Raw genomic sequence first — 12,246 nt, 5'->3', positions numbered from 1 at the left:
TCATATGCATTTTATAAAAAACGGCTAAGAACGCGTTTCAAAGACCAACTCGACGGATCCAATGCAACGTGTTCCTTTAAAGCATCCATATCTAACATGAAACAATGAAATGGACTATACAAAAAAGGTGACTAACTAGTTAAATAGCAAGGTGATTGGTCCCGTTTGTAAATTGGAAACATCCCATTGTCCCTCTTTACGTTTGGCAACGGCTCCCAGTTGGGCTTATACACACTTTCAAACTGGGGTCCTTCACCCAACCGGGAACCCTATTGATACTCTATTTGTTTAAAGGTCCCAGTTGAATGTGTATCCCCCACGCATATTCATTTGTTAAGCATTGTTTTCATGAAACGGGTCCTGATAGTCTAAGTTGCCTGAGCACATAATATAAAACCCATTTTATCACTGATTAGCCAGCCAAAACAATGGAAGTCAGCAAACAACAATAGACATACCCAAGGACGGAACCTGCATCAAACATCGAGGTAATGATTGTATGTATGCGACCGCAGGACACCTTCACATTTTAAAATTTGTTTATCAGAACAAGGAAAGATTCGTTTCGGGACGCTTTCCGCAGAACCATGGAGAGTTGTCAGCTCTACAAAAGGGCATGACCTGTAGCGAAACAAACTACATGTTCATGCATAGCACCAGATTCAGAGGGAGCCTCGTCTGAGTGATCTTTATGTTTAAGGCACTGGACACTACTTGCATAAACACTTACTTGGTAACGATCAATGCGGAGCTGGTAGTTTAAAACAATGTGAGAAACGGCTGCCTCTAAAGTGAACATGGATTTTGAAAAAGGTGCACTTTCTCACTCAAACAAGAAGATTTATTGTGGGAGCATCTGAAAGCACACAAGTTTGTGGAACAACGGCGGTTTTTTTTTTTGTTTTTTTTTTTTTCTTTTCTTGGGGGGGGGGGGGGGGTCGCTATTCTCTTGCAATTTTTTTTATTGCGACTGATGACCAATTGAGTTCCAATTTTTACAGATTTGTTATTTTAAGCATATATTGGAATACACCAAGTGAGAATATCTGGTGTTTGACAATTACCAAGAAAGGTGTACAGTGGCTTTAATATCGTCTGGGTAATATAAGGTTAAACCATTCTTGCTCTACGTTTAAATCCCATCGAAAATATTTGGGGAGGTTTAACTTGCCAACCTTTCCACTGACTGGTGCCAATCATCCTGAATAACACTTATACGTCTAGCTTAGTTGATTAACCTAATACCCTGTTGTATTTCATATTGACCTCATTTCTCTTGTTTAATAATCCGTAGCACAGAGCTGCCACATTTTGCAATCATGGATTTTGTACCCACCCCCGCCCCCCCCCCCCCCCCCAAGAAAAAAAGAAAAAAATTGTGGTTATGTAGAATTACATTCAGCATAAAAGGGAAAACGTTTTTGGGGGAAAAGGGAGATTTAAGATTTCACAAATTTTTGTCGCTTCTCCTGCATCTATCCATTATACATGCACCTACATGACTGCCATCATTTGCACCTTTAACAATAAACAAGGACATTTTGTTCACAACATTCAGGGAGATATTTACAATTAAATTCAACATAAAACAACCAGCGGGATTTTGCTCAAATTTGCTCATCAGAACATGGAATCAGAATTTGCAAAATATACTCCGAGGTAGACAGGTTATAAATCTCGAAAGAACGTAATCTCTATGACAAGTACGTATAGATACACACGTGGTGTTACCCCAAACCATAGAACATGGAAAGATGGTTTATTTTCAGGGAGCTTTCTCTGGACTGAGGGAGCGTTTGAAGCTCATCTGCCATTTTCTTGGTCTTATACGACGCATCTGGAATGAGCGTTGGGCTGTGCATATGAACAGGTGGTCGTGTTAATATATTAATAGTAAACTGAAACGCATTATAATGCACTCCTCAAAACCAATGATGATTTACCCTTGAGACTTATCATGTATTAGGATGGGCGTTCTTATAATAGTGTTTTGTTTGCACACACGCGCATCTACACAAACCTATTATACTGTTACTTGAGTTGCGGGTCCTTTAAAGGCCTTGCCACCTTTGTTAGTTGTTGAAGACAAGTATTCTCACTTGGTGTATCACGACTTATGCATAAAAACCAACCTGTTAAAGTTTGGACTCAATTGGTCATCGAAGTTGCATATATAAAAATGAAAGAAAAACACCCGAAGTTGTGTGCTTTCAGATGCTTTATTTCAGGACCTCCAAATCTATTTCTGAGGTATCGAAATCAAATACGTGGAAATCTCGAAAACTACTTTACTACAGATGAAGCCGTTTCTCTCATTGTTTAATACTATCAATAGCTCCCCATTACTCGTTACCAAGTAAGGTTTTATGCTAATAATTAGTTTGAGTAATTACCAAAAGTGTCCACTGTCTTTAGAGACAATCGACATTGTTGGTAGTTGTTGAAGACCAGTATTCTCACTTGGTGTATCCCATAAAATGACCAACCTGTTAAAATTGGTCATCGAAGTTGCAAGAGAAAAATGAAATAAAATTTAGTGAGAATTATTACCTCTTTCTCAAACACTACGTTACTTCAGAGGGAGCCGTTTCTCACAATGTTGTATAGACCGTTGTAGTGCTGCCACCATCTTGGTTGTGTTCCCTATTTCCAGTAACAGTAATGGATACTACTGCACACCAACATGGCACCAGACTATTATTTCGTCTAGCCTCAGTTTGGTTACAATGAGTTGAAATGTAGTACAATCAAGATGGCCACACCGTGATAAAGATCTATCCTAGCTCTCCATTGCTTATTTGTTACCAGGTAAGTTGTTATGCTAACAATAATAATTTTGAGTAATTACCAATAAGGTACAGAGCCTTTAAGGGAGGCGTTCTCATAGAGTGTTTTGTTTGCACACACACGCATCTGCACAAACCTGTTATAATATAATAACATGAGTATAGTGGTTCCTTTAAGAGATTCCACACCTTACCAAGGACAAATGCAGATGAGCCTGCAGATTGTGAACAGTTAAATGAAACGCCTCATTGAAAGAAAAGGATAAGCCGTGTGTCTCGGAAATGCCTCATGTGTATCAGACAACAAACTTACAATTTCGAGGTCGGACAGTAGCGCTTTATACACGCTGGAGTCCTCTTTTAGTTTGTATACCCTGGCTATAAAGCGCTAATCAATAGGCAAACTCGACCATAATGCAGCAACGGATGGGCCCCATTCATCGGCACGTACACAAAACACCAGTGTGCAATCCATGCTGTGTAACACCATAACACGTAACCTTGCATGTTATAATAACCCTGTTCGTCTTTATGATCGGAAGTTTTATAATAGTTATAAAGCGCGGGAAAGCAATGAAAGGTAGTCCAGCAATGTGATTAAAGCCACACACTGTACTGAGGTGGCTCGGGCAAGCATCCAATGTAACACCAACACACGCTTTCCAAGCCAGACACAACAACAGCTGAGCGGGGATTAGGTACATTCATCGAAAAATTATCCCGAACGAAACTGAAAATAAAACATGAAGAACAAATATTGAAGATGAACATACAATACAGGATGTAATCAGTACGTTTGATTAAACAGAAGGATGATGACGTCAATTTATGTCGAACAAAGTGCGTCTGACCTAAATCCAAAGGCACATGTTGATGAACTCCAGTTTCGTTGTAATGTATTGGCATAAATCGAACAACATGAAAACCCTAAAAATACATTCGTCGTGGTGGGTACAAACCGGAACAGCTACGGCAGGGTCCCACGGGTCCGAAAAGCATAGTCGGTTGCCATGAAAATGCCACAATTTGAGGGCTTTAAAGATATATTGTATAAAATTGGTACACGGCATAAAGAAAAATGACATAATTGTGTAATTTGGGTCTGAAAGCTTACTGATACAAAAAAACAAAAAAAAAGAAAACACACTTTTACTGTGAAACATCTCACTCTATTAACACAAATGAAGTCATTATCTGGAAACTGTATGCCATTCTGAGAACCTCAAGAAATGAAACATCTGCTTTCGGTTGATACAACCGAAATGACAATGTGTTTACATTGGTAAATTATGCTGAAAATTGTGCATGGTCATTGCAATTTTTCTCCTCATTTGCACAACCAAATTAAGCCTAAATTTTCACAGGTTTTTGAACAGTGCGATCCGCGACTATTTTGTCAGCTCTACCACTACTGTATAATATATTTAAAGGCAGTGGAAACTGTTGGTAATTACTCAAAAGAACTGTTGGCATAAAACATAGTTATAGTATAAAACATTGTGAGAAATGGCCCCCTCTGAAGTAACGTAGTTTTTGAGGCAAAAGTAATTTTTCACTGAAATATTTGAATTGATTTCGAGACCTCGGCTGAGGTCTCGAATTCAAACGTATGCAAGCACACAACTTCGTGCGACAAGGGTGCTTTTTTGTACATTATTCTCTCGCAACTTCGACGACCAATTCTGAGTTTAAGTTTTCAACGGTTTGTTATCTTATGCATTTGTTGAGATACACCAACTGTGAAGACTGTCTTTGACAATTACCAGAGGTGTGCAGTGTCTTTAAAAAAAATCTTCAGAAAACAATTTCGTCAAGTAGGCCTATGTCAACACTCGCAGTGTACACTCATCTTAACTTCCCTCAATACTGTTTTAAACGGATTCAATATGTGGGCCAATAGCACAAGTGAAGCAAAATCAAAACGTTAGGAATTTGAACAAATAAACACAATTTGGAACGTTCGACTGTGAACTCAGAAGGTGTGGTTTACAATCACGTTTTATACATGAGTTATGAAATAACCGGTATTTATATACTCACCCCGGTCACAGGGTTACGTTATGAAATCATTCACATCTAGGTCAATAAAGTATGTTTGCAAACACCTATGTAAACTTTAATGTGTCGAGCTCGACTTCACACAAGGTGATGACATGTGGACAATGATGATGCAAAATATTGGTTGATTGATTATTAGTTTGTGTATTTATTTTTTCACTGAAGTATTGCTATTAAAATAGCAAGTCACCAAGCATTATTTTGTTTTTGAAGGAAGTTATTTAGGGAGGAGTGCCATCGAGAGTTGGTTTATTTTTTTTTCACTCAAGTAAATATGTTGGTTCATTTAGTTGTCACTCAAGCAAATACAGCAAGACAAAAACCAATGGTTTTGAATAAAATATTTTCTTTTTGAGCGGAGGGCCATCGAGAATCGAGTAGGTTTATTATTTTTTTTTTTTTTTATTGTTCAAGTATTGATAGCAAGGCATGAAACAATGATTTTGAAGAAAATAGTTTAGTTTGTAGTGGAGGGCCACCGAGAACCGAGTTGGTTTATTTTTTTATATAAAATAGCAAGTCATAAACAATTGTTTTTAATGAAAATGATTTCTTTTGAGCGAAAGGCCATCGAGACCCGAGTAGGTTTATTTATTTTTGTCTTTAAGTATAAAATAGCAAGTCATAAAACAATGGCTTTGAAGAAAATAGTTTAGTTTCTTGCGGAGGGTCATCGGCGAGTAGGTCTATTTTTTATTTTTTTATTTGTTCAAGTATAAAAATAGCAAGTCATCAAACAATAGTTGTTTTTGAAGACGATAATTTTCTTTTGGCGGAATGCCATCAAGGATCGAGTTGGTTTATTTATTTATTTGTTCACTCAGGTAAAATAGCAAGTCATAATACATTGGTCCTAGAAGAAAATAAATTATTTTGAAGGAGGGCCATCGAGAGTTGAGTTGGTATAGTTTTCACTCAAGTAAATAACCAAGTCATAAAACAATTGTTGATGAATACAATTATTTATTTTAAGCGAAGAGCCATCAAGAATCAATGTGGTTTATTTATCTTTCACTCAAGTAAACAAAAGTCATAAAACAATGGTTTTGAAGAAAATAGTCTAGGTTCTAGCGGAGGGCCATCGAGAACCGAGTTGGTATTGTTTCTCTTTTAAGTATAGAATAGCAAGTCATAAAACAATTGTTTTTAAAGAAAATAAATTATTTTGAGAGAAGGGCCATCGGTACCTCGTATAGCGATGGCTCTTGTGGAAGAATGGGTACATTTAGGAAAAAAAATACGAACGTGGATTTAAAGAAGGCGCTTTCGCTTTAGTGTCGGTTAGCATAGAGAATACAGCACAGAAAATGGTGTTGTTGTTTAAGCCTATAACTAACGCATGGATGTTGTCCTCACTTTTAAAATTCGTCAAAGTTGGCACTTTAATTTTTCCACGAGAAGAGAGGCGTATCTTTTTATTTTGAGCATTAAATGAACAATACTGAGAAATGGGGGGGGGGACCACGAAGAACTACTAAATGGTGAAGGTAAAACCTGAACCAAAAGAAAGAAAGATGGAATCCCTTAAATCACTCAAAATCAACCGATTTTAAATCAAAAACAGTTACGCAGCGTTGTGAAATAACCAAGCAAACCAAAAACAAACACACATCGAAGTTCGCTATGAAATAACATCGAAGCTCGCTATCGACGAGCGCCGATCCCGAAGCCGCAAATTTCGCGGACTAATACTTGGTTATCAGTTACCTGGCAACTATATGTTGTTGGCAAAGAAATTTGGAGTTATGATATTATTTTTGATTTATGACTTGTCAAAAGGTGAAGACAAAGGTGCAGGGTAGTGACCGGATAAGAGTGAAATTATTGTAAAGTGCAAGCGTGTGTAATTGTGACATTACAATAGAGGGGGGGGGGTAAATACACGAACGTTGATAGTATAGTAATTCTTTCTATCAAAGTTACAAATAAATTGTTTTGTTTTTAAAATGGGCCTTTATATTACGTTTTTTTTTATTTCGTTAAGTTAAGTTGATTATAAAGAAAGTGTCCAGTAATTATAAATAATATTTATAATAATGTGAGGGTGTGTCTTGAAGCTACACGCGAAAGTGTGGACATGGTAACTAAATAGGTCCACAAAAGCTATAGGGACTTGAAACACTATGTGGACCTACCATGTCCACATAGTGTGGTTTTTGTGTTGAAGAACAGGGTTTTCTTTAGAGGCAGTGGACACTATTGGTAATTACTCAAAATAATTTTTGGCATAAAACCTTACTTTGTAATAAGTAATGGGGAGAGGTTGATAGTATAAAACATTGTGAGAAACAGCTCCCTCTGAAGTGACGTAGTTTTGGAGAAAGGAGTAATTTTCCACGAATTTGATTTCGAGACCTCAAGTTTGTATTTGAGGTCCCGAAATCAAGCATCTGAAAGCACACAACTTCGTGTGACAATTTAGTGTTTTTTTCTTTCATAGTTATCTCGCAACTCCGACGACCGATCGAGCTCAAATTTTCACAGGTTTGTTATTGTATGCATATGTTGAGATACACCAAGTGAGAAGACTGGTCTTAGACAACTACCAATAGTGTACACCAATAGAGCCACATTTGGAATGTCCACAGAGCGGTGAGAACGTTCTCTGTTGAATTTTCACGAGTCATACGACTATTGTATAGGCCCTAATGTTGTTGGACATGTAGGACAAGGCGCACTATGCCTTCTATGCGCATTGGAGACGTAAACAGCCTTGGAGCTTATAGTAATCCGTATAATTATTATTTTATGTTGATTCTTTAATCAGAAGCCTTAATCAGGTGGAATTATACGTGATCTCAAAACAAACAGTAATTCTAAAATTGGGGCGAAATTGTAGACAGAAACTAAGTGTCATACGATTTGATTTTACCCTTCGCCGTGAAAGCATTGTTTATACTTTCATGTTCGAGGCATACGTGGGTGGGGGTGGGGCGTGTAGGGAATCAACAAGCCTATGCGTTTTTGCACCCACACACCTTTGGTCATCCATACGTCGGTTCGGGTCAACACTCACTCATTGTTTGTCCTTGATGCATTAATTGCATAATTTACAATGTGAATTATGACAGAGAAATGTGGTTAATGTCATTAAAGCTTTTGTCACTAATATATGTGTTATGATGAGTGGAATGTGAACAAACAGTTAACTAAGGTTTTAAAAAATCAGTTCTTATGTTATTTACAAATTTAAGAGTAGACCCCGACCCGAGAGGGCACTGTTCGTGACGTCAATCGAGGCAGACTTTGCCTGTAATGCGTAGAGTAAACACAATTGCATTTTTTTTTCTCTTTTTGTTTCCGGCAATGCCGACCAGGTGTATTGCTGCTGAATGCAGAAAAACACTTCTTGAAATGTACCAACTCACGACTTGGACATACATGTACTTTGCACGTGTGTTTACTATACGCATTGCAGGCAAAGTCTGCCTCGATTGACGTCACAAAAGGGGTAGGCGGAGTCAGCCCCCCAAACAACTATATATATATGTTTTAAACATATAAATCGTGACAAACAATTACTAAAAAAAATTGTTTTATTGTTCGTAAGCATATACTCTTATGTTTGAAAGAAAAAAGTTCTATTTCCAGGTGACTTTAAGTGTCCTCCGTTGCTGACAACAGGAAATCTTCAAATTCAAACAGTTTCATTTTCACACGCGATGATAATTATTACACACGGGTGGTAATTAAAAAACATACAAGAAAGGGATATATTAGGAAAAGTGGAAATTCCTAAAAACTGGCTTGCAGCCCAGAGTTTTCCCCTTGGTGTAGACCCGGAACATCTGCAATGTTTACAATTTGAGGAGGTTTGAAGACTCTGTGCGTCACCAGATACCATGGTAAAGGTTTTTGCAGAATGTGAACGTTCCCTTTGATATGACAGGTTTACTTCTTGTTTGAGAAGAAAATCACGAAATCGGGAATATTCCAAAAGAAATCAGTTAAAGAATTAAAGACATTCAAACAAAACCATCTCTTCCCATCAAGGGAACTCTGCAAACCCACACAAGGGGATATAAACATCCACAGCCAATATCTCCTGTTCATATCCTATTGGTTAAGCATCTATGATTATGAAGTGCACAATTCAAGAAACTCGACAACACTTAATTTTCTATAGTCTAGTCATGGTTAAATCAGCGGTTAGTTTTGTATGATTCGAACCCACAACCTAACCTTGCGATTGCAAGTCTTTTAGTCTAACATTGGACCACAGTGACATTTCATTTCGTTCGTTACCCTGCATGCTCCACCCCCCCCCCCCCAACACAAACAAAGAGGGAAGCAAAATATATCATGATTAAATTAAGAAAAACAATGATCAACTTACAGACTCATGAATTCGTGAACGGTAGTATTATCCAATCCATCGGTGGAGAATGTTGTCATGTCATTTCCACGGGTACATTCAATGGATTTGATATCACCGAATTGGCATGAACACGACTCGGGGCATTTACGCTGCGACCCGGGGTTCGCTCCAACCACCGCCCGTGACAAAGCCGCAACATGCAGGAAGATGATCAACACTAACAGAGTCCTCATCTTGCCTGCTTGCTCCTGGTGATGGTGATGGTGATGGTACAGCTTGAAGGAAGATGAGGAAACGGGCATGTCCACACAAGATGACCCCTCGTCGGGTTTGTTTACTCAAATAATCCGTACGTGCCGTGTTGATGTTGCCGAGTCGAGTCGCTGCGCTAGGTGTTGCTCCCGATCTCTACAATAGATCTCCTCCATTTCTTGTCCATGGATCTATCGAATAATATTCACATTCTTGGCTTCGAACTGGCTTTCTACAAATATGTCCTCCTGCTTCCCTTCTAGAGTATAAGACAACCTCCCACCGTACGGGAAGACGTTGCAGTCTTAGCAGCAGTAATTTCCCAAGCGAGTTGACAGGCGCAGCACATTTCACACTCCCACTATACCGCGGCAAGCTGTCACCTTCAGTCGACAACCACGCGACCTTGATGCAGTTGCATATTAACTAGAAGCTTTGTGCATAGGGTATGAGCTGGCCTAACAGGTCATGGCTTTACTGTCTGGCTTTTAAAAATACGGTCTCTGCCTATTTGTATTTCCTGAAGATGCGCTGTTTTCAACAGAGACCCGCTAGAGTAAATGTTATAAGAGCATGCACAGCTACCTCTGTTGACATGAATGAGCTACACTCGAAAAACGTGAGCGACGTACACAACTGACCGCGGCACACGACTCTTCTCGAATGACAAAAGGGAGATGCAAGACGCATGCTCTACGTATACACACTGCGCATGCATGCTGCCTCGTGTGTGCAAGGAGGAAATTCTGGGCCTACTACTGCGCAGCCGCTGTACTCTCTGACTCATCATTATCACAGCTCGTCTGTATCCCCAATCTACATCATTATCATCATCAAGCCCATCTAACTTATGAGCAGGCACTAACTAGACGGCTCCTTGCGTTACGAGAGGGCGAGATAGGCTCGATGTAACCATAGCGCACGGTGCTTACATTATTAATATTTTAATATGTATGCACGGGTCTCAAATGGGAGATCTACCTCACTCCTATGAGAGGGGGGGGGGGTAAGGATAACAACCATCAAATAACGCAGCTCTTCTCAAGCTCCTGGCTTGTCACTCAGCTACCCTCTGACACCATTCATGGTAAAGTGCCTACAGCTATAAGTATAAGCCATCTTTGGTTCTGAGTGATGGTGAGAGTGGCGGTGGTTGATTTACGTGCGGGTTGCGGGTTGTGGACGCAAGGGGCGGGCTTCAGAATGACTGGGACTGGCAAGGCACTGCATTGTGTTTAATTAACTCACGTTCTTCGGTGTATATGGTAATTATTAGTATCTTGGAACAGAAACGGGTCGTTGGTGGGTTTGTTTGACCCTCGCAAAATAACATTATAATTTCAAGATATCTCTTGAAACTTACTCAGACAAAAAGTGATATTGTTTTATGTCAGACTAGATCAGCCCAGATAATCTCTTTATCCTTACCAAAATACCTTAATAAAAAAAAAGTAAACCAAAAATGTACAATTTGTAGAAGTAAATTCAATTTATATTTGATATATTATTTATTGTAATTTTTGCTTTACTACACATACATCAGAACAATAACAGGATTAGGAAACGAGAAGATCCGTTTTAGATATTGGAAGAAGAATTGGGACACCTAGGGGTAGGAACCAGGCAATACAAATGCAGTTGACTCCCTGTCCGAGGTAGAGTCTGGTTCAAACGTAGGTCAACATTGATAGCTGGGACAGAAACCACTGAGCCGATCTGGACCCAATTTCATAGGCACAACACGTAGCTAAGCACAGCAACATTATGCTGACAAGATTAAGGTTACCAGCCAAAATACAGTGTCACATCATTTACTGCTAACTTCTGCTAAGCAGGAAAATGTTAAGCACTACTTTCTGCTTAAGCAGCTTTATGAAACTGGAGCCTGATGCCACAATACTATGCATATTAATTATTCACAATATTCAATGCGCTAGTATAACCCCCATGTGAGATCTCTGTACAGTAAAGGAAGATGATGGTGATAATAATTATATATAATTTGGTTTGCGGGATGATTACATAAAATAAGCTGTTGCAAAATAAAAATGGAAGGCAAAGCAAAAAAAAAAATACATACAAACAACAGTTGTAAACGGTTATATGGAGCTTATGTAATTCAACACAAAAGCTTTGGCTGCCAATGAAAGGCAAGATCTAACCACAAGCCAAGCTGTATAGATGCAGCTGTTCCATTGTACTAAAACATGAGCCAATCCAGTTGGAACAAAGGGGCTAGACTAACAGTACGGTTGCGATCGTAACAAACAATTAGACCAATTCTGAAGAATAAATTAAGCATGTGACATAACGGCACCCGACGGTTACATTTTAGCGCCTTTAAAAACATTTGGTTGATTTGGCGCTATATAAACTTCTTCTGATTGTTGATTGATTGATTGATTGATTGATTGGCTGATTGGTTGATTGATTTATTGACTGATTTATCGATGGATTGATTGATTTAGTAAGGAAAACGAGAAAGTTTTAAGCTTTTATGGATTTTGGCTTGAAGATGTTCTGACTTCCACTGTGTACCTCTATTTGACAATATGATTTGTGTGACACAATTAAAGAAAACTACATTAATTTGTAAAATATTGTTATGATTTATACATATTTATTTAACAGTTTCAACATTTCAAAAACATATTTAAAAGACTTTTTAATACCATGTTAGTGCACAAAATTTAAGACCACAAAATATAAGTGAACAAAGCAGACTTGGAGAAACAGCTGTACCTGTCCATTACGTTTCGTTACTTTTTTTACGTACAGTATTATTTGCCTCTCTTCGAGCTGATAGGAAATTCATTACACGCTTCATCCATT

At 38.5% G+C, this 12,246-nt stretch overlaps 1 protein-coding gene across 1 annotated transcript in view; it reads right to left on the bottom strand.

Moving 5' to 3' along the window:
• LOC117295662 (NT-3 growth factor receptor-like) overlaps positions 1-9,464 on the bottom strand; it is an 88,123-nt gene extending 78,659 nt beyond the window's left edge. Inside the window, exon 1 of the mRNA XM_033778373.1 lies at positions 9,181-9,464. Within this exon, the coding sequence (XP_033634264.1) occupies positions 9,181-9,464 (284 nt within the window). The remainder of the gene's footprint in view (positions 1-9,180) is intronic.
• Positions 9,465-12,246: the final 2,782 nt, after the last annotated feature.

This window comes from Asterias rubens, chromosome 10 (assembly GCF_902459465.1).
Source record: "Asterias rubens chromosome 10, eAstRub1.3, whole genome shotgun sequence".
In the NCBI taxonomy this organism is placed as follows: Eukaryota; Metazoa; Echinodermata; class Asteroidea; order Forcipulatida; family Asteriidae; genus Asterias; species Asterias rubens.
The sequence above is the reverse complement of the archived record's forward strand: the minus strand, read 5'-3'. Positions and strand labels throughout refer to the sequence as shown.